At 38.8% G+C, this 27,772-nt stretch overlaps 8 protein-coding genes across 10 annotated transcripts; 6 read left to right on the top strand and 2 right to left on the bottom strand.

Moving 5' to 3' along the window:
* The first annotated feature begins 203 nt into the window (after positions 1-203).
* Positions 204-7,568, top strand: LOC110858060 (guanylate cyclase soluble subunit beta-1). The gene is made up of 14 exons (XM_022106710.2): positions 204-418; positions 493-566; positions 3,248-3,348; positions 3,415-3,533; positions 3,595-3,750; positions 3,820-3,997; positions 5,265-5,416; positions 5,482-5,628; positions 5,708-5,790; positions 5,991-6,128; positions 6,194-6,458; positions 6,520-6,657; positions 6,738-6,895; positions 6,958-7,568. The coding sequence occupies exons 1-14, from the start codon at positions 416-418 to the stop codon at positions 7,235-7,237; spliced, it is 1,992 nt and encodes a 663-aa protein (XP_021962402.1). The 5' UTR covers positions 204-415; the 3' UTR covers positions 7,238-7,568.
* On the bottom strand, positions 1,070-2,711 carry LOC110858061 (zinc finger protein 205). 2 transcript variants are annotated; one of them, XM_022106713.2, is made up of 4 exons: positions 2,597-2,711; positions 2,114-2,493; positions 1,758-2,044; positions 1,070-1,682 (listed from the first exon to the last, which is right to left on the bottom strand). In XM_022106713.2, exons 2-3 carry the CDS (start codon positions 2,469-2,471, stop codon positions 1,758-1,760), a joined length of 645 nt encoding a protein of 214 aa, XP_021962405.1. In that variant the 5' UTR covers positions 2,472-2,493; positions 2,597-2,711; the 3' UTR covers positions 1,070-1,682. The 2 variants fall into 2 exon arrangements, with proteins under 2 accessions (XP_021962405.1, XP_021962403.1); XM_022106711.2 differs by having other exon boundaries at positions 1,762-2,044; positions 2,597-2,710.
* Positions 7,569-7,972: 404 nt separating the features above from the next.
* Positions 7,973-13,429, top strand: LOC118432952. Its single transcript, XM_022106623.2, has 8 exons — positions 7,973-10,158; positions 10,274-10,669; positions 10,747-10,800; positions 10,882-11,123; positions 11,206-11,374; positions 11,441-11,547; positions 11,630-12,561; positions 12,622-13,429. The coding sequence occupies exons 1-7, from the start codon at positions 9,960-9,962 to the stop codon at positions 11,675-11,677; spliced, it is 1,215 nt and encodes a 404-aa protein (XP_021962315.2). The 5' UTR covers positions 7,973-9,959; the 3' UTR covers positions 11,678-12,561; positions 12,622-13,429.
* LOC110858001 lies at positions 12,624-13,175 on the top strand. Its single transcript, XM_035858556.1, has one exon. It carries the CDS (start codon positions 12,624-12,626, stop codon positions 13,173-13,175), a length of 552 nt encoding a protein of 183 aa, XP_035714449.1.
* A 2,753-nt stretch (positions 13,430-16,182) lies between the features above and the next one.
* Positions 16,183-17,653, top strand: LOC110858142. Its single transcript, XM_022106817.2, has 2 exons — positions 16,183-17,142; positions 17,234-17,653. Exon 1 carries the CDS (start codon positions 16,439-16,441, stop codon positions 17,099-17,101), a length of 663 nt encoding a protein of 220 aa, XP_021962509.1. The 5' UTR covers positions 16,183-16,438; the 3' UTR covers positions 17,102-17,142; positions 17,234-17,653.
* A 251-nt stretch (positions 17,654-17,904) lies between these two features.
* LOC110858007 (pancreatic lipase-related protein 2) lies at positions 17,905-19,671 on the top strand. The gene is made up of 5 exons (XM_022106632.2): positions 17,905-18,199; positions 18,272-18,347; positions 18,431-18,576; positions 18,650-19,331; positions 19,402-19,671. Exons 1-5 carry the CDS (start codon positions 18,046-18,048, stop codon positions 19,466-19,468), a joined length of 1,125 nt encoding a protein of 374 aa, XP_021962324.1. The 5' UTR covers positions 17,905-18,045; the 3' UTR covers positions 19,469-19,671.
* Positions 19,672-19,784: 113 nt separating this feature from the next.
* On the top strand, positions 19,785-25,013 carry LOC110857953 (MFS-type transporter SLC18B1). Its single transcript, XM_022106562.2, has 12 exons — positions 19,785-20,296; positions 20,387-20,876; positions 20,944-23,092; positions 23,177-23,275; positions 23,360-23,433; positions 23,502-23,649; positions 23,715-23,783; positions 23,851-24,156; positions 24,221-24,417; positions 24,505-24,600; positions 24,677-24,845; positions 24,908-25,013. Exons 3-12 carry the CDS (start codon positions 22,814-22,816, stop codon positions 24,962-24,964), a joined length of 1,494 nt encoding a protein of 497 aa, XP_021962254.2. The 5' UTR covers positions 19,785-20,296; positions 20,387-20,876; positions 20,944-22,813; the 3' UTR covers positions 24,965-25,013.
* A 207-nt stretch (positions 25,014-25,220) lies between these two features.
* On the bottom strand, positions 25,221-27,403 carry LOC110857950. 2 transcript variants are annotated; one of them, XM_022106557.2, is made up of 4 exons: positions 27,049-27,403; positions 26,766-26,978; positions 26,606-26,691; positions 25,221-26,529 (listed from the first exon to the last, which is right to left on the bottom strand). In XM_022106557.2, the coding sequence occupies exons 1-4, from the start codon at positions 27,131-27,133 to the stop codon at positions 25,429-25,431; spliced, it is 1,485 nt and encodes a 494-aa protein (XP_021962249.1). In that variant the 5' UTR covers positions 27,134-27,403; the 3' UTR covers positions 25,221-25,428. The 2 variants fall into 2 exon arrangements, with proteins under 2 accessions (XP_021962249.1, XP_021962248.1); XM_022106556.2 differs by having other exon boundaries at positions 26,766-26,981; positions 27,049-27,402.
* Positions 27,404-27,772: the final 369 nt, after the last annotated feature.

The raw sequence follows: 27,772 nt of genomic DNA, 5'->3' as shown, positions 1-27,772 counted from the left end.
AACAGCTTATCATGCAACTATTTTATTTGGTTAGATGATACGATTTTTGTAGAAATCCTCTCCTTCGAGGCCACCCTATTTGCTATGCCATGCGCTAAAAAAAGTACGGATAAAGCGCAGTGAAATACATAGGCGAGAAAGAGAGAGAGAGTTTTCGGAGAGAAAGTGGAGATGAAAACCCGGGTAGTTGGGAGAACAGTCAGTCGCTTGGTAGAACTTGGTGGAGAAAGGCCCACCATTTTTTCGGTCGAAAAAGTTGGACAAGATTTCGCGTAGGAGAGTCGATAGAGTAGAAATCTCACATTTTTGCGACCGTACTTAAGGTTTCTGGAAATCGTCGTGGGGACGTGGCGCTGGACGAGATTTACTGACGGTAGTTTTAGGGTGGGAGGGGTTAAGGTCATATTCCTTCAAAATGGTGAGTTTCCTAAGATTTATTTGATTTTTAAGTGGAAACTTTGGAAAATTTTATGTTTCAATTGTATTTTGCAGTACGGGTTTGTTAACTACGCTTTGGAGTTGTTGGTCCTTCGCAACTTTGGGGAAGAGACTTGGGATGAGATAAAGTAAGATTATTTCCACTCTATTTGCATGCAGGAGTGCAGTTTGAGAGAAATGTTGGTGCATGCATTTTAGTCGTTTCCCTCTTGCTGATTTATTATTAGAAATGAAACGAAGCGATTTTTCTGGCTATCGTAAATATGTATTCATTGTGTGCTTGTAATAAATTGCAACTTTGAGTGCAATATGCATAATATTGGCATGGTCAACGTTCATCGTCCCAATCGCAGAAAGAAACTGGTTATTCAGCAGGTATGAACGGAGTAGTAATTGCCTTTCGACTATATAATAAGTAATGGTCACAAATCTTCAGCGACACATATGCAGCGAACAAATGTTTTGTATATGTATGCACATGAAATGATCATAAAGTTTTATGAAGCGGAGGTGGGTCCAGGTTTTGCAGTGTTTTTTGCGAATGCATGCTAAATTTTTTGCACATTCTGATTTCCCATCTCTAACCGAATATTACATGGACAAGTAAGTACACACGCACATGGACAACGAATAACATTTCAAGTTGGTTTAATGATTATTCATTTTGTCAATTTTTCATTTTTACAAACGGCACTCCCTGCAAATATTAGCAATTTAGTGGTATACATTCGACCATAAAATCTGTCAGGTGGAGGCCAATCCCATAAAATAAAATATATCATAACTCAATAACAGCATTTCTTCTTTCGATCTTCATAAAATATTATAAAGTTTAACCGAACAAAATAAAAGATAAGAACAGCTCTCGGTAGTAGAGCTGTTCTTATCTTATTTCTTATTGTGTTAAGTACCGAGTCGGTACTTAACAAAAGTCTAAAAAGTCATGAGATTGTCGATCCAAAAATAATAAAATCTATTAAATCAGTCCAAATCCCAATATTTGTAGTCAAATAGAAATACTTCATCCACTTTACAAGACCAATAAATCTTCAACCCTCCATTAATCCATGATCGATTGTTGTCACAATTATTGTTACGATTGTTGTCGAACAGAAGTTCCAAGTAGCAAATTGTGGGCTTTTTTTAAATGTCGGTGGAGAGTACACTTTGTTTTGAATCTTTTAGTCCCGACGTGGCAATAATCACATGACAATATTTTTTCCTCGCTGTGCACGGTTTGATGTCTGAAAAAACAATAAAATGATATGAAATATGGAATTTGTAACGACCCAAAAGATGCACACGGTCAATTATCTCACCTACCGTTCGAATAGTGTCCGATCCCAAAACATTTTCTCGCAAGTTGGACACGCCTGTCGAAACCCGCGATGACCATTTTCGCTGACATCTTCTTCTTCCCGTCCCTTGTGTGAATTTTCATGCCGAACTCGTGAAGCCTGAGTCGACAGAGGTTTTAAACATATGCGACAAACGTACTTGGTATTCCCTTCTTGATGCCGTTTCCAGTGCCGCTTGAGACTTTGGAGATGTTTCAATACTTTGTGGCAGATGTGGCACTTGTGACCTTCTTCCAGGATTGGAGATTCTAAAATCACAAAAATTTGAGGATTAATACCCTGATTTTTTTATTTACTACTAATTTTAAATTGTTCACCTGGTGTGAGAGACCCATCGCTGCTACTGCCCCCATAGTCACTGGTCGGTGAGTCGGGGTAAAATGGGGCAGTGCAAAAGTTCAGGGTGCCAGGTCGCTGAAGGTTTTGTGGGTGTACTGGGAGAACGGGGGAGTGACCTTGCATCTCATACATGCACCGTAGCAGGTCTTCCACGGGGGAAGCAGTGTTGGTAGCGTGCATTGGGACGACATCGAAAACTATGTCTTCTGTCCTTGAAACACAACTGCCGATATCGGTCGAGTGACGTGGCGAACTTGTGCCGTCGTCACTGTCCGACGACGAAGTAGGAGGAGACGGACTGTCGAGGAAGAATAAACCAAAGTCGATATTGTCCATAGTGCAATCCACCACAATTGACCTGAAAAAAATTGAATTTTTATTTTCGCAAAAATCAAGGCTACCGACATTTTATAAAATCTTACGACTACTGTTTAATGAGAACAATTCAATTAAAAACTTACCAAATCCCGTTGTTCAGTAGTCAAAACTTAAGTCCGACTCACCAACCGAACCCACCAGAACAACTGACAGTCGAATGAACGAATCCACTCGCAGTTCTGAATTGATAAGCAAATTTTGCAATTTTGCATCACAAAGTCGAACACGTTCTGCTTGAGCGGAAAATCTCCATGATTTTAGAATATTTTCGGATTTGCATGCTTCAACAAGCTCAACTTGCATAGAAGATTTTTGAGATATGAATGGAATTTAAAATTTCTACGAAAGGTAGAGGCCATCACCATGTTACAGGAAAATGGTTTCTCATAAACTCAAAAAGTCTTAGCGAATCTGAAAATACCACTCATTCAGATCATGTTTAAACAAAAATGAAGAAAATCCATCTAGGATTGGTAAAATCCCAGCTATTCGAAAAATTATAAGTAGGTACATCAATAAATTGAATTATTTGCACTGAAACTGGGCCGAAACAATGACAGTCTTTGTTCACAGCATCAAGGTCTAAAACATACAGAAAATTATTCGGAAAATTTCACTTAAAACCATTTTCCCATAACATGGTGATCTCTACCTTAACTTGCATGAAAAACAACTCTCCATCAACGTTCTTCCCTGAGCTAGATAATTCTTATTTCATTTCATTTGCAAATTAGGAAGGAAGCCGACGTCGTGATGGATGGACAATTTCTCGTCCGACAGATTTATGAGGATGAAATCACTTACAACATTGTCGGGGCTGCTGAAAAAGTTTTGAGTATGCAAAATCATAGAAAATAAAATAATGCAAAGTTCAAAGCTATATGAATAATTTTTTTTGCAGAAATACCAGCCAACGCAATTTTAGAACTGTTTGGCAAAATGTTTTTCGATTTCTGCGTGGAATCCGGGTATGACCGCATTCTCCAAGTGTTGGGGGCCACACCGAGAGATTTCCTTCAGGTGCATATTTAAGCAAAAAGATAGCTAATTGAATATCCATAATTTTGTAAATTACTTCCAGAATCTCGACGCTTTGCATGATCACTTGGCCACAATCTACCCTGGGATGCGAGCACCCTCTTTCCGCTGTACGGTCCGACCTGAAGACGGTGCCCTGGTTTTGCACTACTACTCTGACCGACCCGGTTTGGAGTCAATTGTCATCGGAATTGTGAAGGTGCTAGTAATGACCACTGTCTTAGCCATGATTTACTAATTGATGTGGCATAATTTCCGTAATAAGTAGGCCGTCGCCAGTAAACTGCACGAGACGGAGGTCGAAGTTTCCGTCATGGCGGACAAGGAAGTTGCCAAAGATCACGTACAATTCCTCATCACGGAGAAGAAGGTGGGAGCTCAGCTGGATAAGATGAAAATGGCGACGGATGACAGCTCAGCGTCCAATTTCTCATTCCTGTCCCCAGGTAAAAAAGAATTACTAATAGATTGAGAACAAACAACAAAGTAGATAATTACGAAAATTGGTCCATTTCATGCATAATGGAAAATGAAATAAAGTGGGGAGAGTGAGAGAGGGAAAGAGTGCGTATCAAATTTCTGATAAGTAATATAATCCGGTAATGATAACATCAAAGTCTGCACATGGAACACTCAAGATGATGATGATGATGGATTAATGTAGATAGATGATGATGATGAAAAGTACTGTTGTTACTGCCCTAATTGGGTTTAAGTTAAGGCCAAGTACGTAGACGAGCCGAGTACGCTATGAACATAAATATAAGTAAACAAAGAAAAATATCAAATTTTTATTGACGATGATGACGGTGAAAAATGAGACTGTTTGGATAAAATGTTTGGATAAATAAGACAAAGTTCGGAAATAGAGCAGTCGTCAGTCTAATGTATTATCAGAAATATTAGTTAATTGGGTAGTGACATGAAATGAAATATACTGTCTGACTTTTCATAACTTAAAAGAGCTCATTACTCGATTTTGAGTTTCAATTTTGCCGTGTTATTGTAATATTCTATGATTTTTGTCCAAAATATTTCATGTGTCCTCTCAAGTTTCGCGTTTTTACCTGAAATTTATTTCCCCACTCGCTCAAATGCATAAAGCAAATTTTACTCACATCCATAACTTCTTCTTCCATAAAATCTAGAACTTTTGCTTTCCCTCAGATGACGTGGTGTCATAGTGGGCATCGCAGAGTTCACGCTAATAAATATATTTTCAGATCCATTTCACTTTCACTTTCCGACTTCGAAGTATCTAGAACCATCGATTCTAAATATTCCGTTTCCAGAACAAAAGTTTGCGAGATGCGTCTTTGATTTCATGCTTTTTTGAAAAACTTTTGTTTTTTGCCCAAAGTGATTCTGAACTGTAAGCTATGAAAATTTTTTCAGAAACTTCAGCTTTGCATAAGAAAAAGTGATGATCAAACTAGAAGTATAATTTTATGGATGAATAACTAAATCTCTTTGGTTTTTTGTTGCTTTTTTGGGTGGGGAAATTTATATGTAACTATCCAAATTCTCATAAAGTTTCCACAGGAGATTTACTTTTGAAGAAATTTGTTATTTTTCATAAATACCTAGAAGAGTGGATCAGTATACGCGATCATGCAAACTTCAATTTTTTATCGATGTTAAACAACATGCACACCAAAGTTTCAAATTTTCTTAAAAGATTAAAGAGTTTTGTTTTGAATTTGATTTCTGCAGAGCCCAAGATAAGCCCAGAGACCTTCTCAAAAGCTTTCCCATTTCATCTATTGTTCGACCGAGATTTGGTCATTCGACAAGCTGGGACCGCGATCAGTCGGGTGATGCCAGAAGTTCTGGAAAATTGCAGATTGACGGATATCGTGGAAATGGTATGAAAACTTGAAATAAAAAATAGACGTAAAACTTGAATAAATATTTCCCTTTGTCCTCTTAGGTGCGACCCCACATGGATTTTACCTTTGACCACATTCTCTCTCACATCAACACAATTTACGTATTACGAACTACAAACCCCGTCATTGCTGGGGAGTTTATGACCCCTGAGATTTTGGCTGCCGACCATTCCTTGATGAGACTCAAGGTACTATTAGCGTCAAGATCGATGAAGTAGCATGAAAAAAGTATGGCTGCATAATTACAAAGAATAATTTTGGCATTAGGGCGAGATGTTGTACATCCCGGATACGGATTGTATGTTGTTTCTGTGCTACCCTTCCGTCATGAATTTGGACGATCTGACAAAGTAATGCATATCACATAGCCTTGTCTGTTCATTTGCATAGCTTGACGCATTCGCGAAAGGCATAAAGTCTACTTATTTAATAAGGAAAGCCCGTAAAGCCGAAAATGGGCATTATGAGATTTATGCAAATGAACCGACACTGCTAGTTTAATTTGAGAATAATTACGAACTTATGCAAATTTAAACATATTCATGTACAGGCGAGGACTCTACATCAGCGACATCCCATTGCACGACGCTACTCGTGATCTCGTCCTGCTAAGTGAGCAGTTCGAAGCTGAATACAAGCTGACACAAAATCTGGAGATTTTGACGGACAAACTACAACAGACGCATCGGTAGCTTTTCACTAATTTTGATTAATTTCGTAATTTTTGCACACTTAGTACATTTTTCTCCGTAGTGAACTGGAAGCCGAAAAGGGGAAGACGGACAACCTCCTCTACTCGGTGCTTCCCATCTCCGTCGCCACCGAGCTGCGACATCAGCGTCCAGTCCCTGCCAAGAGGTTTGACACGGTCACCCTCCTCTTCTCAGGCATTGTGGGCTTCACCGACTACTGCGCCAGGAACTCGAACAACCCCATGAAAATTGTGCAGCTGCTGAACGCAATCTACACCACGTTTGATGTCCTCACGGATCCGAAGCAGAATCCCAACGTGTACAAGGTGAATTTTCATGTGGTTTCTGTTCTTGTCTGACGTGTAAGAATTTACTCGTTGGACTCAGGTTGAGACCGTGGGTGACAAGTACATGGCCGTGTCCGGACTACCTGAGACATGTTCATCGCATGCTAAATGCATGGCAAAACTAGCTCTCGATATGATGGACCTTGTGGATCAGATCACTTTTGAGGAGACGGAAGTGGTAATTTAAATCAAATTGAAACATCTTTTACCTCAACTTATGAGGTCTTGAAATTTACCGAAGTTATTGAAATATTAAAGAAAATTACCATCGGAATCCATTCCGGCGAAGTGGTCACTGGAGTCATTGGGCAACGCATGCCACGCTATTGTCTGTTTGGAAATACGGTAAATCTGACGAGCCGAACAGAGACGACAGGATCGCCAGGTCGGATCAATGTCTCAGAGGATGCGTACAGGTGCGTGCTCAGATTTAAAATTAATTAGAATTTAGTATTAAAATTCTGCATAAATTTCTTAGTTGGTTGCAAACTGAAGAAAATTTTGACCCCTCATTCACCTTCGAGTATCGAGGCCCAGTTCAAATGAAGGGGAAAGCAGAGCCGATGAATGTCTACTTTCTCTTGAGAAATACCGACAGTCCCAACAACATTGAGAGTTTGAGCACCGTGACGATGACGTCGGGAGGAGGGCGAGGAGGGGACAAGGAGATGCTGGTGGAGGCGTCGGATGTCAACGTGGACGTCGGAATGGACATGACCGTGACATCCGCCGAAACCGGGCATGCTGAACAGATATGACAAGAAAAGAAGAAGAAACGCAAGTCCAGAGATTGCGGTTCTTCCTCGTTATGCTCCCTTCTGTAGACCTCCATAGCTCGTAGTTGAGGGTCACGTGGTGTCACTTTTTGTTAAGTGGAAGGACCATCGATCGACACTCAATTTGATGACCACTGATCTCAAATCTGAATCATATACCCTGTAAAATTTTTGATTGTTATATATATTCCACAGTCTAACTCCTGATACATACATACTTGATGAAACCGCACATAAGTATTCCTGCTTTTTTGCTTCTTTAATATCTTATTGTTGTTGGTTAAACCTAATAAAAAATAAACCATTGATTTAATACGTGGCTGAATTCATTTTTATTGAAAGGTAATTCAACTGAGGATGTGAGCATGTTTTGTAATTCCATAAAGTATGCAGATGGCAAACTAGCATTAATACTTGCCCAATCCACCACAAAGCTCCTTAAGATATCTTGATTTGCTCTCAAACGTCCCCGGCCTGACATGTCGCCACTAGGTTATCCAAACGACAACTGTAGGATTACCAAAATATGATGTCCTTGATTATTCATCCTCAAGATATCCTATACCTGATGAATTGAGGTTGTCTTTTTTTACTCGTCTTACTGAGGTCTTGTTGACGTGTCGTCAGGTTAATCTCAAATTACGCGAGTATCAATGCGGCGGCAAATTTATTTCAACTCATATTTCTGCGTATTTCTGTGTAAAAACTTTGCCGTTTTTATACAAAATGCCAAAAGTTATTTCTAACTTAAGTAAACGTCAATTAAGACGCAAAATTAATCAACGAGTGACTAAAGTTTTACATTGTATGCGATACAATCAAGCACATCAAGTCGTCAATTCCCAAGTTTCTTTCAATTCACCGTCCCCATGTGAAGTGTACAATAATTTTGAAACCATTAGTGAATCTTCAAGATGTAAAAGAGCAAACGAACTTTACGATTCAAGTGATATTTTAAGCGGAAGTGAGGTAGACAATCTTAAAGAACGTTTAAAAATATGGTCCGTTACTAATAATATTTCACAAATTGCCACGAGTGAATTACTTAAATTGTTACAAGCTCATAAATGTTTTGAGAATTTTCCACTTGATTCAAGAGCTTTACTAAAAACAGTAAGAAGTTTCAAATATCGCACAGTCAAGCCAGGAAAGTACGTTCATCTGGGATTTGACATCGGATTGCAAACAGTGATTCAGAAACTTAATTTTATTCCCGACGAGATTGGAGTATTGATAAATATTGATGGTATTCCTGTCTCTAAAAGTAGCAAAAGTGAATTTTGGCCGATTCTATGTTGTTTAGAGTCGGGTGATGCAGCTAAGAAACCATTTTGTGTGGGAGTGTATCATGGGGGAGGAAAACCAGAGGATCAAAACGACTTTCTGAAAGATTTTGTGGCTGAGGTCAAAGCATTAGAGCGACATGGTTATTCCTATCATGGGGTAGTTATCAAATTTAAAGTGAAAGGATTTATTTGTGACGCTCCGGCTCGTGCATTCATAACTTGCACAAAATATCATTCTGGATTTTCGTCGTGCAGTAAGTGTACCCAAACCGGCGAAAGGTATGAAAATCGGGTTGTATTTTCAAGCAAAGTCGTCACGAAACGAAGTCAACAAAGTTTTCTGCAACAAAATGATGAAGACCATCATCGCGGAACTACAATTTTAACTGAAATTAACGTGGACTTGGTGAATGATGTCCCTTTTGAGTTTATGCATTTAATTTGCATCGGTGTTGTCAGGAAATTGTTGAATTTGTGGGTAAACGGCAAGCCAAAATACATGAAATTCAGCGGACTTACTATTACTAATTTATCACGGGATCTTGTTAAGCAAAGATTTAACTCCTGGCGATTTCAATAGGAAACCAAGATCGTTGGTTGAACTTCCTCGATGGAAAGCAACTGAATTCCGTCAGTTTGTACTTTATACGGGGCCGGTGGTTTTACAGGACAAAATTCCACAAACTTACTTGAATCACTTCAATTCTTTGCATCTCGCAGTATTTATTTTATCAAATAATGACTTAATCAGAAAACATGGAAGTTATGCTAACACTTTGCTGAAGTATTTTGTTGAGCAATTTTCATCATTATATGGAAAAGAAAACATATCATACAATGTGCATGGACTTTTACATGTGTGTGACGATGTGAAAGTATTTGGGAACTTAAATAATTACAGTGCATTTCCATTTGAAAATTATCTGGGGCAATTAAAAAATCTCATCAAGGGGGGAAATAGGAAATAGGAAAGTAATAGGACCGCTCGCTCAAGTCTGCCGTCGACTCTCCGAGCGGGACAAAATTCACTCAAGCCCAACAACGGAGGAAGCATGCCATACTGCAGGTCCACTCTTAGAAGACTTAAATTCTCCTCAATTTAATAAATACTATTTAAAATCCTCTTTCCTTACGTCTGATAACCGAAATTGTTATTGCAAATTACGAACTGGAGAAATTATAAAAGTTTTCAATTTTGCTACTAGAAAAAGTGATAAAAAGTTGTGTGTGATTGGAAAACCTTGCTGTGAATTAAGTGCACTCTATTCTATTCCTTTTGATTCCAGAGAATTTGGGATTTACAAATTCAAAACTCTGGGGGAATTAGATTATTGGGAGACAACAGAAATTTTGCATAAATTAATCGCGGTAGCTGCTAACGACTCTTCTATTGCTGTCTTTCCTCTTCATCAATAAAAATGGAATTCGCCGTGGTGGAATTTATGGTGACTAAAGAAGTTGCGACAGTGCCACTGACCTGGATATCTGAAAATGAAGAGGAAACCTGGTGGCCCCCATACAAAACTAACGATCGTATTTTAAAAGCAGTGAAAATTAAAGAGGGGGTGAATCCAATGTCATGGGCGAAGCACATTATTCGGGTCATTAAATTATATAGTAAGTGGAAGTATTTTTAAGTTAACAAAATTATAATGGTGAATGTAATTAGGAATTAAAATAAATTAGTCAATTAGAGTAAGAAATTTTAATAAAACACTTTATAATTTTACAGGAACTTTCGCCACAGCTGTGGAAAATGAGAAGAAAGCTGTGTACACTTCAAACCTGGAGTCGGAGGCAGAGTCTTCGGAGAAGAAAAAAGGAAATCGTCCAAGGCGAAAAACAACAAAATACAACCGTGATTCTGACACTAGCGAAGAAAATCATCGTCCTGTCACCTCGAGAAAAATTATTCCATGTCCGCCACAGCCTAATCTTTCACCGGTGTCGTCGTCCGAGCCATCTCCGCCTCCAAGGACATCAACTCCGACACAGTACTTTTCTCTGGCTCAGGGAAGTGGAACATTGGCTGCCCAACGTCAAGAATCCAACTTATCCAAAAAACAGTTTGTAGAAGGAAGTTCCAGCTCGGAGGATGAAGGAAGTCTTTCTGCTTTACAGAACAAATGTGAGCCATAATTAGATTACAAGCCTTAATAATTTAAAATCTTGAATATATTATACTAATTTGGTCTGTGGAATTAGTGGATGCCATTGGATCAAATTTTAAGGATGGAACTCAGGATAAGGAGCAAGAGGGTTGGATTTATAACATTTATTTAATATACGAGAACTTAAATATTAATTTGTGTCCAATAATATTATTATTTTTTGATTTAGGATCGTCGCCGATTAAATTTGAAGACTACGTCGTTCATTCACTGGAGCGACTCCATCAAAAGATCGACCTACAAGGATCAGTTTTAGTGAAATTGTGTAATTTCGTTATGGCACAAAATTCAAAAAATCCCATCATCTCAAAATCGCCAAGGCCGGAATTTAAATTTCCAGTGGAAAACTTTGAGGAACTTGCTGAATTGGAGAAAAAATTAATGACGTCTAAATTATTTTATAACCAATTGGTAATAATTATATAATTTAATTTACGTACATGATATATTAATTGATTATTACATAATAATAAAAAATTCTGTATTTCACTAGGTTGGCTTTCTAGCCATTATTGGCGGAAAGGATTACAAGGAGACGATAGCTGGCATTCTTCCGTACCTCTTCACGAACGAGTTGGCTGAAAAAATTGCCTGGGACGGAATTCGAAAAAAGAATCCAAAGAAGGCGTTCAAAACGCTCCGGATAAAACAGGTTTTGTTTGGTACGATCATAAAACTATCCTCGTGTTATATTATAATTGTATTACATAATATTTACACTTTAATAGATGCTGTCCGTCAGAATCCGCTTGTCAATCGTTCAGTGACCGACAAGGAAATGAAGGCAAAAGGAGCTTCATGGTTTCAGCACGCGACGGATAGAATTAAGGCAGCTGTAAGCCTTTAATTAAATATTTATAATTGCATAATTATAAAGGTTTGCAAGTCCACTAAAAGTAATTAATTATTAATTTTAGGCTTTAAAGCGGAACAAAGGATTGGAGGAAGAAGCTGAAGAGATTTAGTTAGAATTCATTTAATATTTTATGTTATTGTTATGCAATTTCTTATACAATCTTAATTTTGAGAATGAATTAAAATGACTTAAAATTTAAATAATTCAGTCTTGTGTTAATTTGTGAAGCACTAAACCCTGCGACCATAAAAATCATGTAAGGATGTCTGGAAGATATAATTCAGAGGAAGTCCCAAAGACGTCTTGGCAAGATATCAATGCGACATCCGAAAAGCGGACATTTGTTGTTCATAAGGATATCCTTATGACCACTGTCGTCCATGGAAAGATATCCTTAGGACCAATGAATTTCTTTCAAATGATGTCCTTAAGAGCAAAATAAGGACTTTGGTGGTGGATTGGGTGGTTAGTTGATTAATAGTTCATTGCCATGCATCTTTAATGAATTGGCTCAATGTGAATCACTTTACACTCGACAAATATGTATAAATGTCACTTACAAGTACATACAAGTCGTGTACGTGGTTTTGTTCAAAGAAAAGCACAACATTTATTGAGTGGACCTCGTCCCAAATAAATTTATCGGGCCTCTTTGACCCCAGCAGATTCCATACATCTTACAATTAGTCTGTCTGCAACATAATTAATACAACTCTGTATAATGAAATGTCCATATTAATTTGACCATGAACTGTATCTGATACTGTGATATAATCGCGAAAAGTTACGTTATTTAGTGCATGTGGTCGAAATGGAATTAAGACTACAGATAAATACATGCAAACTCACAAAAAAGATTGAGTCTTGTCTGTGGACAGTGGACATACATACATTTCTTTAACAGTGAATAAGTTTGTAATCATTTTATACAAGTCGAATTTTCCTCATAAGTTGGAAACTGGAAAACGTCTTTCCTAACGTTTTAACAAAAAGGTATTCACAAAGTTTTTCAAAACAATGCAAAATACATTTGTAATTATTTTACACAAATAGCAATGGAAAATGAGTTGCTAATTGAAAAAGCAACCGAAGATGACATCCCAATTTTGAATGAATTCATTAACGCGTGCTACATTGGAAATGATGATAATGGACCGGATACGTCGTCACCAGAATGGACTTCGGTGTCCAAGCTTATCGGTGGCCGTCGAACAACGCCGGAATTTTTACTGAAAGATATGCAAAATTTGGACATCACTATTTTTAAATGTACAGCAAAATCAGATCTTCAATTAGTCGCAAGTTGTCGAGCTCACAATACAGACGAGGATACGATTTATTCTGAAATGCTTTGCGTGTCTCCGACGTGTCAAGGAAAGGGGGTTGGGAAGCTAATGGTTGCCAAAGTGGAAGAACTTGGTCGAGAGTTAAAGTGCAAATATCATAAAATTCAGGTATTTTCTTGTCGAAAGGGTTTAATCGAGTGGTACGAGAAGTTGGGTTTCAAAGAGAACGGGAAGCAAATCCCACTGCCGGGACCTACCGAGAGGGCGTGGTTTATTAAAAGTGATGTCACAATTCTAATCGAAATGCAAAAAAGTTTGTGAATATCATGATTGTTAAAATACTTCGTTTTTGGTGTATAAATTAATTGTAAAACATCTGCAATTCTTAACGCGTCAAAGATAACAGATTTTATCATTGTTGTATTTTCAGTGAAATTATCGGACGAAATTCGATTCCATTTGACGTTTATTTATAAATCACTTTATTTTCTTTTTCGCTTTCGAAATAAAAATGATTTCTTCATTTATCACATCATTGATATTCAAGTTTAATAAATACTGTAAAGAAATTCCACTCATACATGTATTGTTAAGATATTAATAAGAGATTTAGATAATATTAATTTGGTTAATCTTTCATTCCATATTATGGAATCCATAATGATGAATTAGATATGCAAATATCTAGCTTCAAAACACAAGTCTGAGCCATGAAAGTACGACATGAAGAGATTGGATTTCTTTGTGTGATAAGAGAGGAATGCGCGCGAGCTCTCCGTCTTCAACTACTGATAAGCGATCGATGTACGATCTTGATTTTGACTATTCTTGTATCAATCACTGAAAATGAAACGTTTTCAATAGATGAATGTAGCATGTGAATGTCTGTGTTCCTTTCCCTTATCTCTTGATTTTCAAAGTTATCAATTCCAAATTCTCTAATTTTCCAATCATTCTTTTGCTGGACTCTTTCTCGTCAACATTATTTCCCCTGCTCCACGAACAGTTTAAAACTGCTGCACCAAGTTTTAAATCCACACCCACAAAATCGTCACCCCCTTCATCTCATTAACAATGGTGAAGTCCAACACCGGAAACTCTATTTCCTTGCTCCTCACTCCGACGGAATCATCTCGGAATGGGGCGAACCCTGCTTCTCCGGCGTCCACAGTAAACGTGTCGTCACCTCAAGGGTTTCAAACCCCTCCAGTCTTCAGCCCCAGTGACGAGTTCCCCGACTATCAAAGCAGTGGCAGGTCTCTCCTGTGGTCCTCGACTTGTGGTTCTACTTCCTCGTCATTAAATTGTAGTTGCCCAGGTTGTCGAAGAAGTGGTAGCAGCAGACCAAGTACCAACTCTGAATCATCATCATCAATCTTTTTCGGTGGGCCTCCTGCACCAATGCCGGTATTTCAACCAAGAAACGTGAACATGGTTCATGGACGAGGCCAAAGAGGTGCTCCTCCACCCCCACCTGGAATGGGGGCAGGTCAGCCAGGTCAGCAAAATGCACCACCCACAGGACCACCAAGCGTGATGCAATCAGGAGGAGGAGAAATCACCAACCACTTCTACACCAGTGCGGCTGCCATTACGGTCAATCTCCAGACTCCGGGGACCTACATGGTTGGTCTTATTGCGGACATCGCTATCGGTGATCGTGGATCAAGGGGACGACATCATCGCCATCGTCATCATCATCAGCCTGGTGACGCTGGTCATGTCGTTCCAGCAACTCAGGGGATAACAGGACATCATCATCAATAGCCATTTGGGATAAACAATGGAATCTTATAAGGCAAGCTTATTCTAGATTTTTTTAAATTAGCTTGAAAATTTTATATAAAAACTGAGTTATTATTAATACTTAACATGTGTATTTTTTCTTTTTGCAGAGTAACTTCACTCGTCGGCTAAAGGAAATCTTCTATCTATTCGAAATATTATCTACCATCTAATATCATCCACAACCCAGCTCAGTTCTACTTCTACTACCTCAGCTAAATTAAAATATGACTAACAGATACTAATTTTCAAGTAATTCTAAATATTTGTTAATTCGTCACATTACATACAATTTGTAATTTACAAATTATTTAGTTATTTAGACTATAAGTATTTTATTTCACAAAAAATTGTAGGAATATTTTTTTCCAACAGTAAAATTTTCAATGCTTATTCTTCAATAGCTGTTATAAAATGTACATATATTTCGTACACTGTTAGTTAACATGATAAACTGTTAAACACATTTTTTTCTTTAAAATTGATGAATAAATCTCAACTTTGTTGTAAAATGAGTACCCAAAAAATTCTTTCGCAGAAAATTTTGATGGGGATTGTGCATAATTTCATTTCAGTCAGATACACAGCACATGTAAGAATATTATAGGTAATATTTACAATTTTTTGTAGTGGGTGCACCGAAAGAAATAATTGTCATGATGAGAAAGTAAATTTAACGTTTCATAGTATAGTCTCGAGTTCAATTTTTGTAAAAAGTACACAACTGGATGGCACAACTTAATCACCGAAAAAAACTAAATGGACAAGTTGGGGGACGCCTTGTTGGTTACTTTTTTTGTTCCGTATTGGCTCGTGTTTTAATGCTGGGTTTACAGAAAGTGGCGTTGAAAAGTAAAATCAATAAATATTTCAAAGTACAAATCCAAAAAGTAACACTATTAAATATTTATGACTTGGTTATACGTAAGGGATCAAATAACAAAATTAAGCAAAGTTAAGTATAAGCTATTTACATGTGAGTAATATAAAAAGTACAAATGAACGACATGTATAGGAAATTGTCTACATTGTATAGCTATTTTAGCGGAGTTTACAATAATCAGTCTACATAATGGCGTTAACAGATTTTCAAAAATTTGAAGTCGACAAAATCAGACTTGTTATCGCTTCAACATGGGAATTATAGGCATATTAAAATTGTGGGTTCAATCAAATGGATACGGAAATTTGTTAACAAAACGAAAATATTATTTGGATCATAGTAGATTATACTTTATATAAAATCCACTGTTTTAGTATCCGTTTATCAAAAATGCGGCTTAAGTGAATTTGAAGAAAGCTGCAGTGTGTATTCACATATAAATTTCTGAGCATCAACAAAACACGCTAATCTTTCATTCGATAATGAATTAGATATGCAAATACAAGATTCAAACGACAAATTTGAGCCATATAAGAACGACGTGAAGAGCAGACTAGATGTCTTTGTGTGATAAGAGAGGAATGCGCGCGAGCTCTCCGTCTACAACTACTGATAAGCGACCGATGTACGATCTTGATTTTGACTATTCTTGTATCAATCACTGAAAATGAAACGTTTTCAATAGATGAATGTAGCATGTGAATGTCTGCGTTCCTTTCCCTTATCTCTTGATTGTCAAAGTTATCAATTCCAAATTCTCCAATTTTCCAACCATTCTTTTGTTGGACTCTTTCTCGTCAACACCATTTCCACGCTCATTCCCCTGCTCCACATACAGTTTACAACTGCTCCCCAAGTTTTAAAGTGCTATTAAGTCCACACCCACAAAATCGACACCCCCTTCAACTCGTTAACAATGGTGCACTTCAGCACTCCCATTTCTACTGTGATTCCCACTGAATCATCTCCGAACGGGGCACGTCGTCCATCTCCGACGTCAACAATAAACGTGTTCGCCCCCCAAGGGTTTCTTACCCCCCTGCTTGTCAACGCTGGGGACTTTCCGGAGTCTCCCAGGTCCACGTCATCTTCTGGAAGTTTATATGACTTGCGTTGTCCACATTGTGGGAGCAGTGATGTCCGAAGTTTAGCAAGTTCCAGCTCCAGCTCTGCTTCATCGCCCAACTGTTGTGGCGCACCTCCTCCCTCACCAATGCCGGCTTTTCAACCAAGAAACGTCAACATGGATCATGGACGAGGCCAAAGAGGTGTTCCTCCTCCCCCACCTGGAATGGGGGCAGGTCAGCCAAGTCAGCCAAATGCACCACCAGCAGGACCACCAAACGTGATGGGATTCCAGCCAGGAATCAACAACCATTTCTACGCCGGGGGTGCGGCCATTGCGCTCAATCTCCAGACTCCAGGGACCTACGTGGTTGGCCTAACTGCGGACATCGCTGTCGATGGTCGTGGAGCATGGGGACGAGCTCATCATCGACATCCTTATCATCAACACCCTGGTGATGCTGGTCATGTCGACCCAGCAACTCACGGGATAACAGGACATTATCATCAATAGCCAATTTGTTGGGAGAAACAATTGAATCCTATACTTATAAGGTAAGCTTATTCTAAATTTTTTGAAAATTAGAATGAAAATTCTATATAAAACTGAGTCGTTACTTAATTTGTGTATTGTTTCTTTTTGTAGAGTAACTTCACTCGTCGGCTAAAGGAAATCTTCTCTATTCTATTATCTACTATTTAAAATCATCATCCACAACCCAGCTCAATTCTACTTCTACTACCTCAGCTAAATTAAAATATGACTAACAGATACTAATTTTCAAGTAATTCTAAATATTTGTCACTTCGCCACATTCCAAATTATTTAGTTTATTTAAGTATTTCATAATTGGACGTGGTTCCATTATTTCATTAATCTTCATAAAAAATTGTAGTTTTTTTTTCAAAAGTAAAATTTTCAATGCTTATTCTTAGCTGTTATAAAATGTATATTTCGTACATTAGATTAAACTTTATAAAAATTTATAAAACTGGCTCTAATCATAAGTTGTCACGTTCATCAAAATTATTTTAAACAGACATTATGTGTTCTTTGACTTGAGAATTGGTGCATTTTCAGCATTAATTTTTAAACAAACTTGTCTCGACTTATTATCATATCATAATATGCAAATGCAAGTCAGCTAATGACTTATTATTTAATTGGAACTGCATGGAATAGAATTGCATAAACTGGACAAGCTGAGAAGCACTCGCTGTAAGCTGATGCTTGTTTACTTCACCTTATTTCTGCTGATTTGACAAAACCTATGAAATATTCCATTTATCTTATAATATGATAACCCAGCAGATCTAAAAAAATTAATAAAATGAATATCATCACAGTTTTGGTATTGAGTTCACTCACTCTGCAATTAAATTTGAGACAGGGAACATCTTTTAACAGAAACTAAAATTTTCTCACATCAAAAAGTGACATAAGTTTCATTAAAAAATATGTCGACGCTAAATTTCGCCAAGGCAGTTCTGATCATAGGACTGGTAACGAGCTTTGGGTCAACCCCAGTCCACGCTATGTCGTGGTGGGAACGATGGCGAAATTTCCTTTTGGAGTGGGATACAGATTCGATTGTTATTCGCCCTCATGAGAGTAAGATTTCAAACAACTGCTAAATACACCACTAATATTTTGCTTTGTAACATGTTGCATAAATTACCGCAGACCTCCGAGCCTCCCCAATTTTCCTGGACCGAGATGACATTCGTGATGTTCATTTTTACCTTTTTACTGACCCAGAGTAAGCATGTCCAACATGGTCGGGCGTTACTTCTTGCTCTGATTTTATAAAATAATCATAAATTGCACCGTTTATCTATTTAGGAACCCAGATTTTATGCAAGAAGTCCATATTGACGACCCCACTCAGTCATCATTAGAAGCTTGGGACCCATCCGTTCCAACCAAAATCATTGTGCACGGGTTCATCCAAAATATTAACGCGACATTTCCACAAAATGTGAAAAATGGTATAGTACTTTGATTAATATGTAAATCGTGCGTAGTTGGTAGTTGTGCAATGTTCTAATTTCCATTTTCCAGCCTACCTCAAGCGTTCCAAGGACACTGGTCAAAAATACAACATTCTCGTCGTAGACTGGGGTCGATTGGCCTACCAGTTGCAAGACGGGGTTCCAGTCTACACCCGGGCTGTCCGGAACGTTGAGAAGGTCGGAACTCGTATAGGGGAACTCGTCATGTACCTCCATTCACTTGACCTCGTGACCCCATCATCTCTTCACCTCATTGGGCAGTCCCTCGGGGCTCACGTCGTGGGTCAGGCGGGTCATTGGTTGCAAGAGCAGAAACCTACACCATTTCTCGTTGCCCGTATCACCGGCCTGGATCCGGCCGGACCCTTATTTTACACTGGGTTGGTGGGACGCCTTCTCAAAACGGAAGATGCTGCTTTTGTCGACGTCGTCCACTGCAATCCCGGCGGTCTTGGGGTGGTAGCACCAGCCATCGTAGGACCAAAGTTGGGAACGGTAGAGTTTTACGTCAACTGGGACCCCTTGACGCATCTCCAACCTCAGTGTGTAAGCCTTGGTCATGTCATCACGGAGAAGGAGGGGTGGATGTTGTGCAGTCATAACTATTGTCCCAAGTTCTTCGCTTGGTCGATTATTACAAAATTGGAGGCGAGACAGTGCTACGGGGTCAAGGTTCACCCGACAGGTTGTGTAGGACCTTATGCCAGGTTTGGGGAGGATCTTTCAACCAGGTTCGTACACTTATAAGATTACATTTTTAGTGTATTGTCTTGTTTCATGTATTTTTTGTCTTTTGTGCAGTGAACAAGGCATGTTTTTCATCAAAATTCAAAACAAATTGGACGATATGCAGCTCTTCATGCCATAAATTAGCATCTAACTGCATTAAGTTTGGTGAGAATTAACTTATTTAGTACCATTTAAATAAAAATAAGCATTTAAATACTTATGTATGTACAGCGTCACAAATTGTGACTCTGAAATTGAGATTGGATTTATAGCCATTTTATGAAATGAACTTTTAACCATTAACAAATTATTGCCGTTGAATAAATTCTACTCACTGCGTAATGTTCTATTATTCTATCCAGTCACTTTTTGCACCTTTAGCTTCACCCACGTCCCAATAAATGTTTGATTTCCTTGAATTTTACCAAGAATCGAAGCATCATAATAAAAATAAGCCTCATTCACTTCATTATAAATGAACATGTTGTCGTCCTGCTCCACTTTATAAGTTGCATGGTACGCGTAATACTTATATAAGTCAAGCTACATTAGGTAACCATACGTCCAGATTTATTGCGTCGATTCATAAGTAGCTAAAGTTTGCAGGGGCTTCGGACTTTTAGATCACTCCTAAAACCCCGGCTAGAAAAGTGGTCATTCATCGTACGGTCAAGTTCCAGCCCACCTGCAAAAATGGCCTGTTAACTGAAATGCATAACGAAAGCAGCACCTCTTCGGTTGGATTGTATTGAGAGAGGAATAATCGGAATTGATGTTTGTTTTGTGTTTGGTTAAAGACAACAATATGCGGTGGACTTGTTTTTCTAAATGCCTTCCTTCCAAACCTTCCCGATTATCGGCCTACTTCAAGAAATTTGTTCTTTAATACTACACGGTCGTAGCTTCCCCTCAAATTCATTTAGGCACTCGGTTCGACCACGACTGACTCGCTTGTGGACAACAATTGGTAAAAACGCCCACAAGCACAAACAAATACCTTTCATATTATAAACACATTGGTATTTTATGTTTCTTAATTATGCAATAATTTTTCTAGATTGATCCAGTTCCATTTTCCTTCGTCACTATGAAGTACCAAAACTCTGCAACCAGTGAAAATGCCACCACTCCCACGACGACCACGGCCCCATCCGTCATAGCACTTGCTCCATCACCCACGACACCGACAACCTCTCGACCTTCACCACCTCCACCTAATTATGACGCCACTGTGTTCAAAGTGCCCACCAAACGTCCCCCAAAACGGCGCATGGCAATCGACACGGAGTACGACGGTCGAACGGGGGCCAGTCGTTGGGAGAGCGTGCTTGGATTACCCATTAGAAATCTTCTACGACGACATCCAATTTTGGCGCAAGTGTCGAGCGGGACTTCGAGGAACACTTGGGGCTTCGCGTCCTCTTCCACGAAGAAAAACGATGCTGGCAGTCATCTCGAACTGATTTTGGGAATGAGGAAGAAAGTCTTCCCACCTTCGGTTAAATTCGTTCCGGTTTTGCGCACCGTGAAAGAAATCGAAGTCATTGGTCTGGTCATTACTTATTTATTTGCATATTTTTTTGTACAAATTGTGACTGTCTCGTGACTTTACAGACTTGGAGTCCACCAATGAAAATGAGAAGACCACCCCAAATTCAGCGCCGGGTGGCGACGGCAAGAAAACTAAGGGAGGAAAGAAGAACGCCGTCATGAAACCGGAAGCCACCACTTCAACCACGACTGCAGATGGCATTGCAACTACTTCCGTCTAAAAGTGAACCTTTTGTGGACTGCTTCTTCTCTCATTAATTAATTCATGTTACCATATTTAGTGTAAAATTTATTCAAAAATTATTATACTAAAAATGTAGGTGCAGTTATTTTGCATGACCAGTAGCAAGTATGTATAATAATAAGTAAATATGTACTTAGTATCGTGTACGTTCTTTCACACAACTTGTCTCTCTGTATCGTACACTCATTTATTATTCACAATTGTCCTGTCAGTCACAATTAGTTTGAATTAATCTAACTTGTCCATACCAGTTCTTACGACTTGTCCAACCAAACTGCTATCGTAGCACTTTAATACTTTAATATCTGTAGCTGCTTTGTTCTTTGTATCATTTTCCAATCTATTTCGCCCTTGTTCTATTAATCAATCATACATATTCAAAAATACCAGCGTGTCATCATCGCACCTGTTGATTTAACTATACACACATGTAAAAGGGGTGTATGTAAAGTCTACCTATGTGAAATCTTGTATCAGTGTACACAGAGGAAAAAAACATTGGTGAATTAAAAATTAACGATATTTTTTTGCTTCTAAGCAATCAGTGTACAGGGTGAGAGCACGTGATAACTGTTAGAAAATAGTTTTGAGCGTCGTCTCTATTTCGCATTTTACTTTGTTTTAACAACTACTTGTTCCTGTGTCTTCGTCTCAACGTCGTCGTTTTTAATTGCTCTTCGACATAAAAATCTCATCTTTTATGATCTCACTATTCCGCACCCTCCCTCAAAGTTAACAATTCTGGTGTAAAAGTCTTATTGGTCCTAAAGAAGGTTGTTTGAGGAGTGGAAGTAACAAGTGTACAAAAATTAGTGGGGAATTTTACACAATTTGCGTGCAATTTGTTTGTCACGATTCGCACGTTATGTTTCAACAGCAGGACTACAATAAAATACCACATGCACATATAAATATATGTCTGTGGACATGATAGTGATTTGCGTGGGTATGCACATGTACACTAAAGAGTGGAAAAGGAGATAATAATTGGTATTTAGTCGTCATTATTACTTTTTACTTGTTTTTGCTAATTGGATGGAGGACATTTCTGCGAATTTGTAGGAATTTGTATTCATGTAAATCAATCGATCCGTGTTGGAATTTGCACTCAAGTAAATTTATATTTATAGGAAAAACTCAATTGCTTCAAGTGACACAATTTTTTGAAGTGTGATGATACCAGGGGCTCTACATATACATTCAGACATGCAGTGCAAACTTATCCCATAATATTATGTAGTACTGATTACATTGCATTACACAAAGAATTCACTGTATGTACATACGTAGAGCGGATGATAAGTCACTTTCGATCACTGCTTAATTACACATACATAGAAATATTATCTGCACGCATGCAACTATGTACAACTTTCATTGTTATACAGAGAGCAGATGAGAGATTTGACGACTAAAGGTCCATACATGTGCATATTTATGTTTGGATGATTCAGAAAAGTGGTCAGTGGTGTTTGGTGGCTTATTGACTCGTGGTCGCAGAAAAAGTGTCTCGTTTCTCATTCCTTTCCAGGAATGAATGAGTGCGAAGTAGTGAATAAATAACAATAATGTGGTTGCAGACGCAAATATATAACATCATAAAAACATGAAAACTTGGTGAACGAAAGCGAGTCAAGGTATTCTGCTGACTCTCCTCCAGAAATAAGTACAATTTTGTAGTTTTATAAAATGAGTGAAGGTGAAACGAACCCCGGGTTTGTGCCCGATCTTAGCATCGGGATTGTGGAAGTGAAAGACATTAATGGTGATCTCACGATTAATAAAAAGGAGGATAACATCATCGGAAATGGGACAAAGATAACTGGCGAAGAAAAACCTGCAGCAGAAGATGCCGTCCAAAAATGGAATTTTAACCGAAGACAGTGGACATTTATTCTTATTTTTGGGGTGACCAATATTTTCAGAGCTGTCTCGATTTTGATAACCGGACCATTTTATCCACCAGAGGTGAGCGTTTAGTGCATTTCTCATCCGCAGTAAAAACATTGTATTTGTAAAAGTTGGTTTTTAAGCATTGATCGACTTGTATAGGCAAAAGATCGAGGTATTTCCGATACAAAGATCGGATTTGTCATGGGATCCTACGACTTTGCGACATTTGCTGTTGTTCTCCTTTTTGGAAAGTTGATTGTAACTTGTAAATCTTTTCTTTAATGAGTTTAATTTGAAATGTGAATTTGCTTAAGATTCAAATTTATATGTAATCATTGACAGATTCCCAAGTTTGGGCCAAGGGTCGTATTAAAATTGAGTATTCTTAACCTTGCTGTGTGCATGGTGCTGTTTGGGTATGGAAAATACTAGGGATTCAAAAGTTGGGAAATTCAGTTCTAACGCTATTTCTAATGAATTTCAGATGTTTAGACCTCACCGAAAATGCCACCGTTTTTCTCACCTTTTCCTTCCTGATTCGGATTCTTGCGGGCGCAGGTGACGCTGGCTTTTATCCGTCTGCATTTACCATATTTGCCCAAGAATTCGAAGGCAATGTGTCCACCGCGATTGTAAGTTACATATGTGCCATTTTAAATTTAATGATCAATTTAATCATGAACATGTATGTTTTCAGGGACTATTTGAGTTCTTATTCGGACTGGGGGCAATTCTTGGTCCAATCATTTTCGGATCTTTTATCGATGTAAGTAGTTCATCAACGTCAGCTTATTTTAAATTTTGCATAATCTCTGAATTTCCATTTTCCTCAGTTCACTGGATTCCTCTCTGTATACGCAATCGTGGGGTTTCTCCTCTTTTTCTGCGTTGGTTTAAACCACTTTTGTGTTCCGGGACCAGTGGTTCCGTACGGTGGTAAGAATGCCAGCAGTGTCGTCGAAGCTCCGGAGGAGGCTGTGCCCACTCCAGAAATTGACGTCGTGTCCAAGCCCATTAAGTCGAAAAAGTGGTTCGAACTCTTCTTCATTCCTTCCATCCTCGTCGTCATCATTAACCTTTTCACCACCGCGGTGAGCATCGGCTTTTTTACGGCGACTTTGGAGACGCATCTGGAGCAGGTGCCTATTGCTTTTTTATATCATTTATTCGCAACTTTCTTAACATGATTTGCACATATTTCAGTTTAACTTAACCACTTTCGAAACAAGTGTCGTATTCATCGTATCCAACATGATTTACATGTTGACCACACCAGTCTGGGGGAAGATGGGGGACATGTTGAAGGGCCAGTGGAGATATTTAATCATCTTCATTGGAGCGGGGCTTATCTTGGTGGGATTTTGCGTACTGGGGCCACTCCCGTTTTTGCATGATAGATCGTTAGTAGTGAATTATTTTATGCATCAAGTTAACTGAGAGGTCGTATTGGTCATAATCCTCTGAAATTGCTAATGTTTTATGCATAGAACTCTGTGGACCACTTTGATTGGGTTGACCTTGCATGGAATGGGGATTGGGGGCGCGGTCATGTCCGCCTTTCCTCACGCAACTGATTCCGCTATGTGAGCTTTTGCTAATTATTTTTTTACCAAAATTATGAGATTTCTGTATTTACAAATTTTTGATGAAATATTTCAGAGCGTCCGGATTCTCTGAGACTGAGAAGACCTTCAGCTTAATAGGTTCCGTGTATATTATGACATTCACGCTGGGAAATGCGGTTGGACCTTCGCTGTCAGGTCTGCTCGTGGACCAAGTACAATTTCAGAATGCGACACTGCTCGTCGTAGGCCTGTCTACTTTAGTGGTATGTACTTTGTGAAATGCATAATGCAAGAAAATCATGCCATTGTTTTGTTTTAATTACAGTTAATCTCGACCTTCGTTTTGGTCCTGTTTCAACGAGGAAGGAAGAAGCAAAGATGACGGCATATGCTAATTGTTTATTGAATAAATAAATCGAAATAATACTTAACTTTTGTGGTTGTTCTTTCATATTCTTGTTCTAAAATCTACATATTTACATTCTCAACTGACGTTATGTAGCCCTTCCTATTCCTAGTTTTTGTATGGTCTGCTTTAGAAATTAACATTTCCAACAACTCGGCGACAGTTCTCCTCAAAATGAAAATAGAATAATTTTCTCAACTGTTTGATCATTCTTATTGTCTATTAACCATAATTTTTGGATAGTAAACGAATAGCATTTTATTTACGTACACGCCCAACAAACTTTATGAACATTTGATCTAGGTATAGAGTTATCCAGTTAATTGTCTTCTAGCAGTTAAAATATAATCAATTTTGGTAATTTTTGCATAATGCATAATTTAATGTTTGTTAACAGTGCTACGTATTATTCGTTTTAAATCTAATTAAGGATGTGGCAATTACAACCCCAACGTGTCCCCATTTAAATGGCTGACCGACAAAACTTGATCCGGTCTATTACCTCCTGACCTGATAACCTTCCCCACCGCTGCCTGCACATCTTTCGGCAAACCCTTGATATTCCTGATCGCCTCCTTTTTTATCTTTTCTACCAAATCAAAATTTTCCTCAGCAAACTGTGTCAATGCTTCGGTCCGCATGTAGCTCAAGAGTGCGTCCGTCTCTCCCTGGTCCAATTCGTCGAGAATTAGTCGCGTCTTGCAAAATTGGCCCCACATGATGCACTCGTCTCCTCTCGAATAGCTCACAAGGACCGGAACAGGTTCAAGTTTGAATTTCTTAAAGCTACGAAGCATCGTTACCCGGGCGTCGCTACCAGTTTTAGACGACGAGAGTTGGATAATCCCCGTAATTCCGTATGTGACTTCACCACTGTTTAGAAATACGAGATGTTCTCGAATCGTGTTGATAAACTTGGAAGATGACGATAATAGTTTCGACTCTGCGGTGTGTTCCGTTTTCGGAATGAGACCTTGCAAATACCAGAAATCCACGAGGAGCTGGGCTTCTTGGATGGGGAGATTTTGAAGGATGGAGGATACTCCGATCGGTAGGTAGGTGGGATCTCCCAGGCGGGCGTAGACCTTCTCACCCAGCGCGACCTCGGACGTGTGAGGCGCGACATATTTAGTGAATGAGGAGATGAAAGCATGAGTCATCCAGAGTTTTAGGACCGTGGAAGTGTCGGGGGCTGTGTCACGGGCGGATGAAGAGGAGGGATTGGCAGGCAGCGTGTGGTGAATCGGGGTAGTGGCTGGAGAAGTGGTCGCGGTATCTTGAGAGTACTGCTCTTCTTGAGATGAGTATGACGACGAAGAGGCTGAGGTGGTGGTGGAGGGCAGATGAGAGGAAACTGTATAAGCCCTGGATTTGTAGTAGGTCTCAGTGACTTCAGGAGGGTGATAGTCAGGCAAACTTTGGGTGGTGATGACCTCATAATTCGAATTACCGGTATCCTCAGTCTGAGCATTACTACCCTTGGCGTAACTGTCCTCCTGTACTCCCTCCTCGTTCAAGGGGAGTGTCTTTGCTTGAAACACCTTTTTTCGTCAAACAAATTAGGATAAATATCTATGAGTATACGGTGTGAATAAAAGTTTCATTTTAGTTTTTTACCTCTTCTGACGCTTCGTCCGTATTGTAGACATTTGTCGTTTTATTCTCATCGGGATAATTAGTCGTCTTCTCCTCTGCAGGACAGCCTTAAAATGAAAATTTATTATTTCATGTTTCTCAATAAACAGTAAAGAACCCCACCCACAGTCATTCCACTTACTCAAGCTTCCCGTCCACACACAAATCCTCTTTTCTGGAAAGAACTGGGACGGAAATGGGCACTTGAACGGATATGCTCTCCCGTTTCTACAGAGGAAGTAGGTGTGGCAGTCTGCGAGATTGGGGTAAAATCCATTTCTGAAAGTACAGTCTGGTCTGTATGCCTGAAACTGGGGGAAAAGACGATGACTGAGCCTTCGCAAACGGGGAGACCCTGCTTTAAGTAATTAACAGATTTTGTGATAATAATAAACTTTGTGTCCCAACTTTGCCCCAAAACTTACGACGAGAGTGATCGATTCCTTGTGCTGCGTATCCCATGAACAGAAGGACCACACTGATTCGAAGCAATGACAAGTGACCCCTCATTTTCTAAGACGTATCTTTGTTATCTATTTATATTTGTTCGTACTAGAAGGTGTAGGTTGTGTCAGAGTCAGGAACAGTTGGAACCAGTGTGTGTACAATGCAAGTATGAAATCTCGGCTCAATATTGAGTCGTAGAATCGTTGGTTAGTCGTAGAAACGTTTGCATTTCCAAAGCTATCAAAATTAAGTGATGTGCTAGCATTTTATTCAAGCTGAACTTTTATTATGCTTATGACATTTGATTACTTTTTTATATAACGATATCCCTCCCAAAAAAATTCACCCATTTCATCCCATCTCGTTGTCTCGTAGAAAACAACTGAATTATCACGATTAGTTTGCACGGTGGATTAAAAAAACAAGAATTTGATGAATCTGCAGATTAGTTAACTTTATAGTTCATTCTATGTGAATATTGTGAATATGCTGTACGTGCTGAAATGATAATTAGATATCCGTCCGTACTGCTGATCTGTCTCATTTTTACACACATTCATTTTTAGGATAAGTCATGAAAATACGATTTATATTCGTCTTTTCAGCATTATTTTCCACTGGTAAATAAGTTGCCAAGTAAAGGCTTGTATTACATAATTAAATTAGATACGATTTCTACAATGGTGGATGGGAAACGAAACG

The sequence above is a fragment of the Folsomia candida genome, unplaced genomic scaffold, assembly GCF_002217175.1.
Source record: "Folsomia candida strain VU population unplaced genomic scaffold, ASM221717v1 Fcan01_Sc020, whole genome shotgun sequence".
In the NCBI taxonomy this organism is placed as follows: Eukaryota; Metazoa; Arthropoda; class Collembola; order Entomobryomorpha; family Isotomidae; genus Folsomia; species Folsomia candida.
The sequence above is the reverse complement of the archived record's forward strand: the minus strand, read 5'-3'. Positions and strand labels throughout refer to the sequence as shown.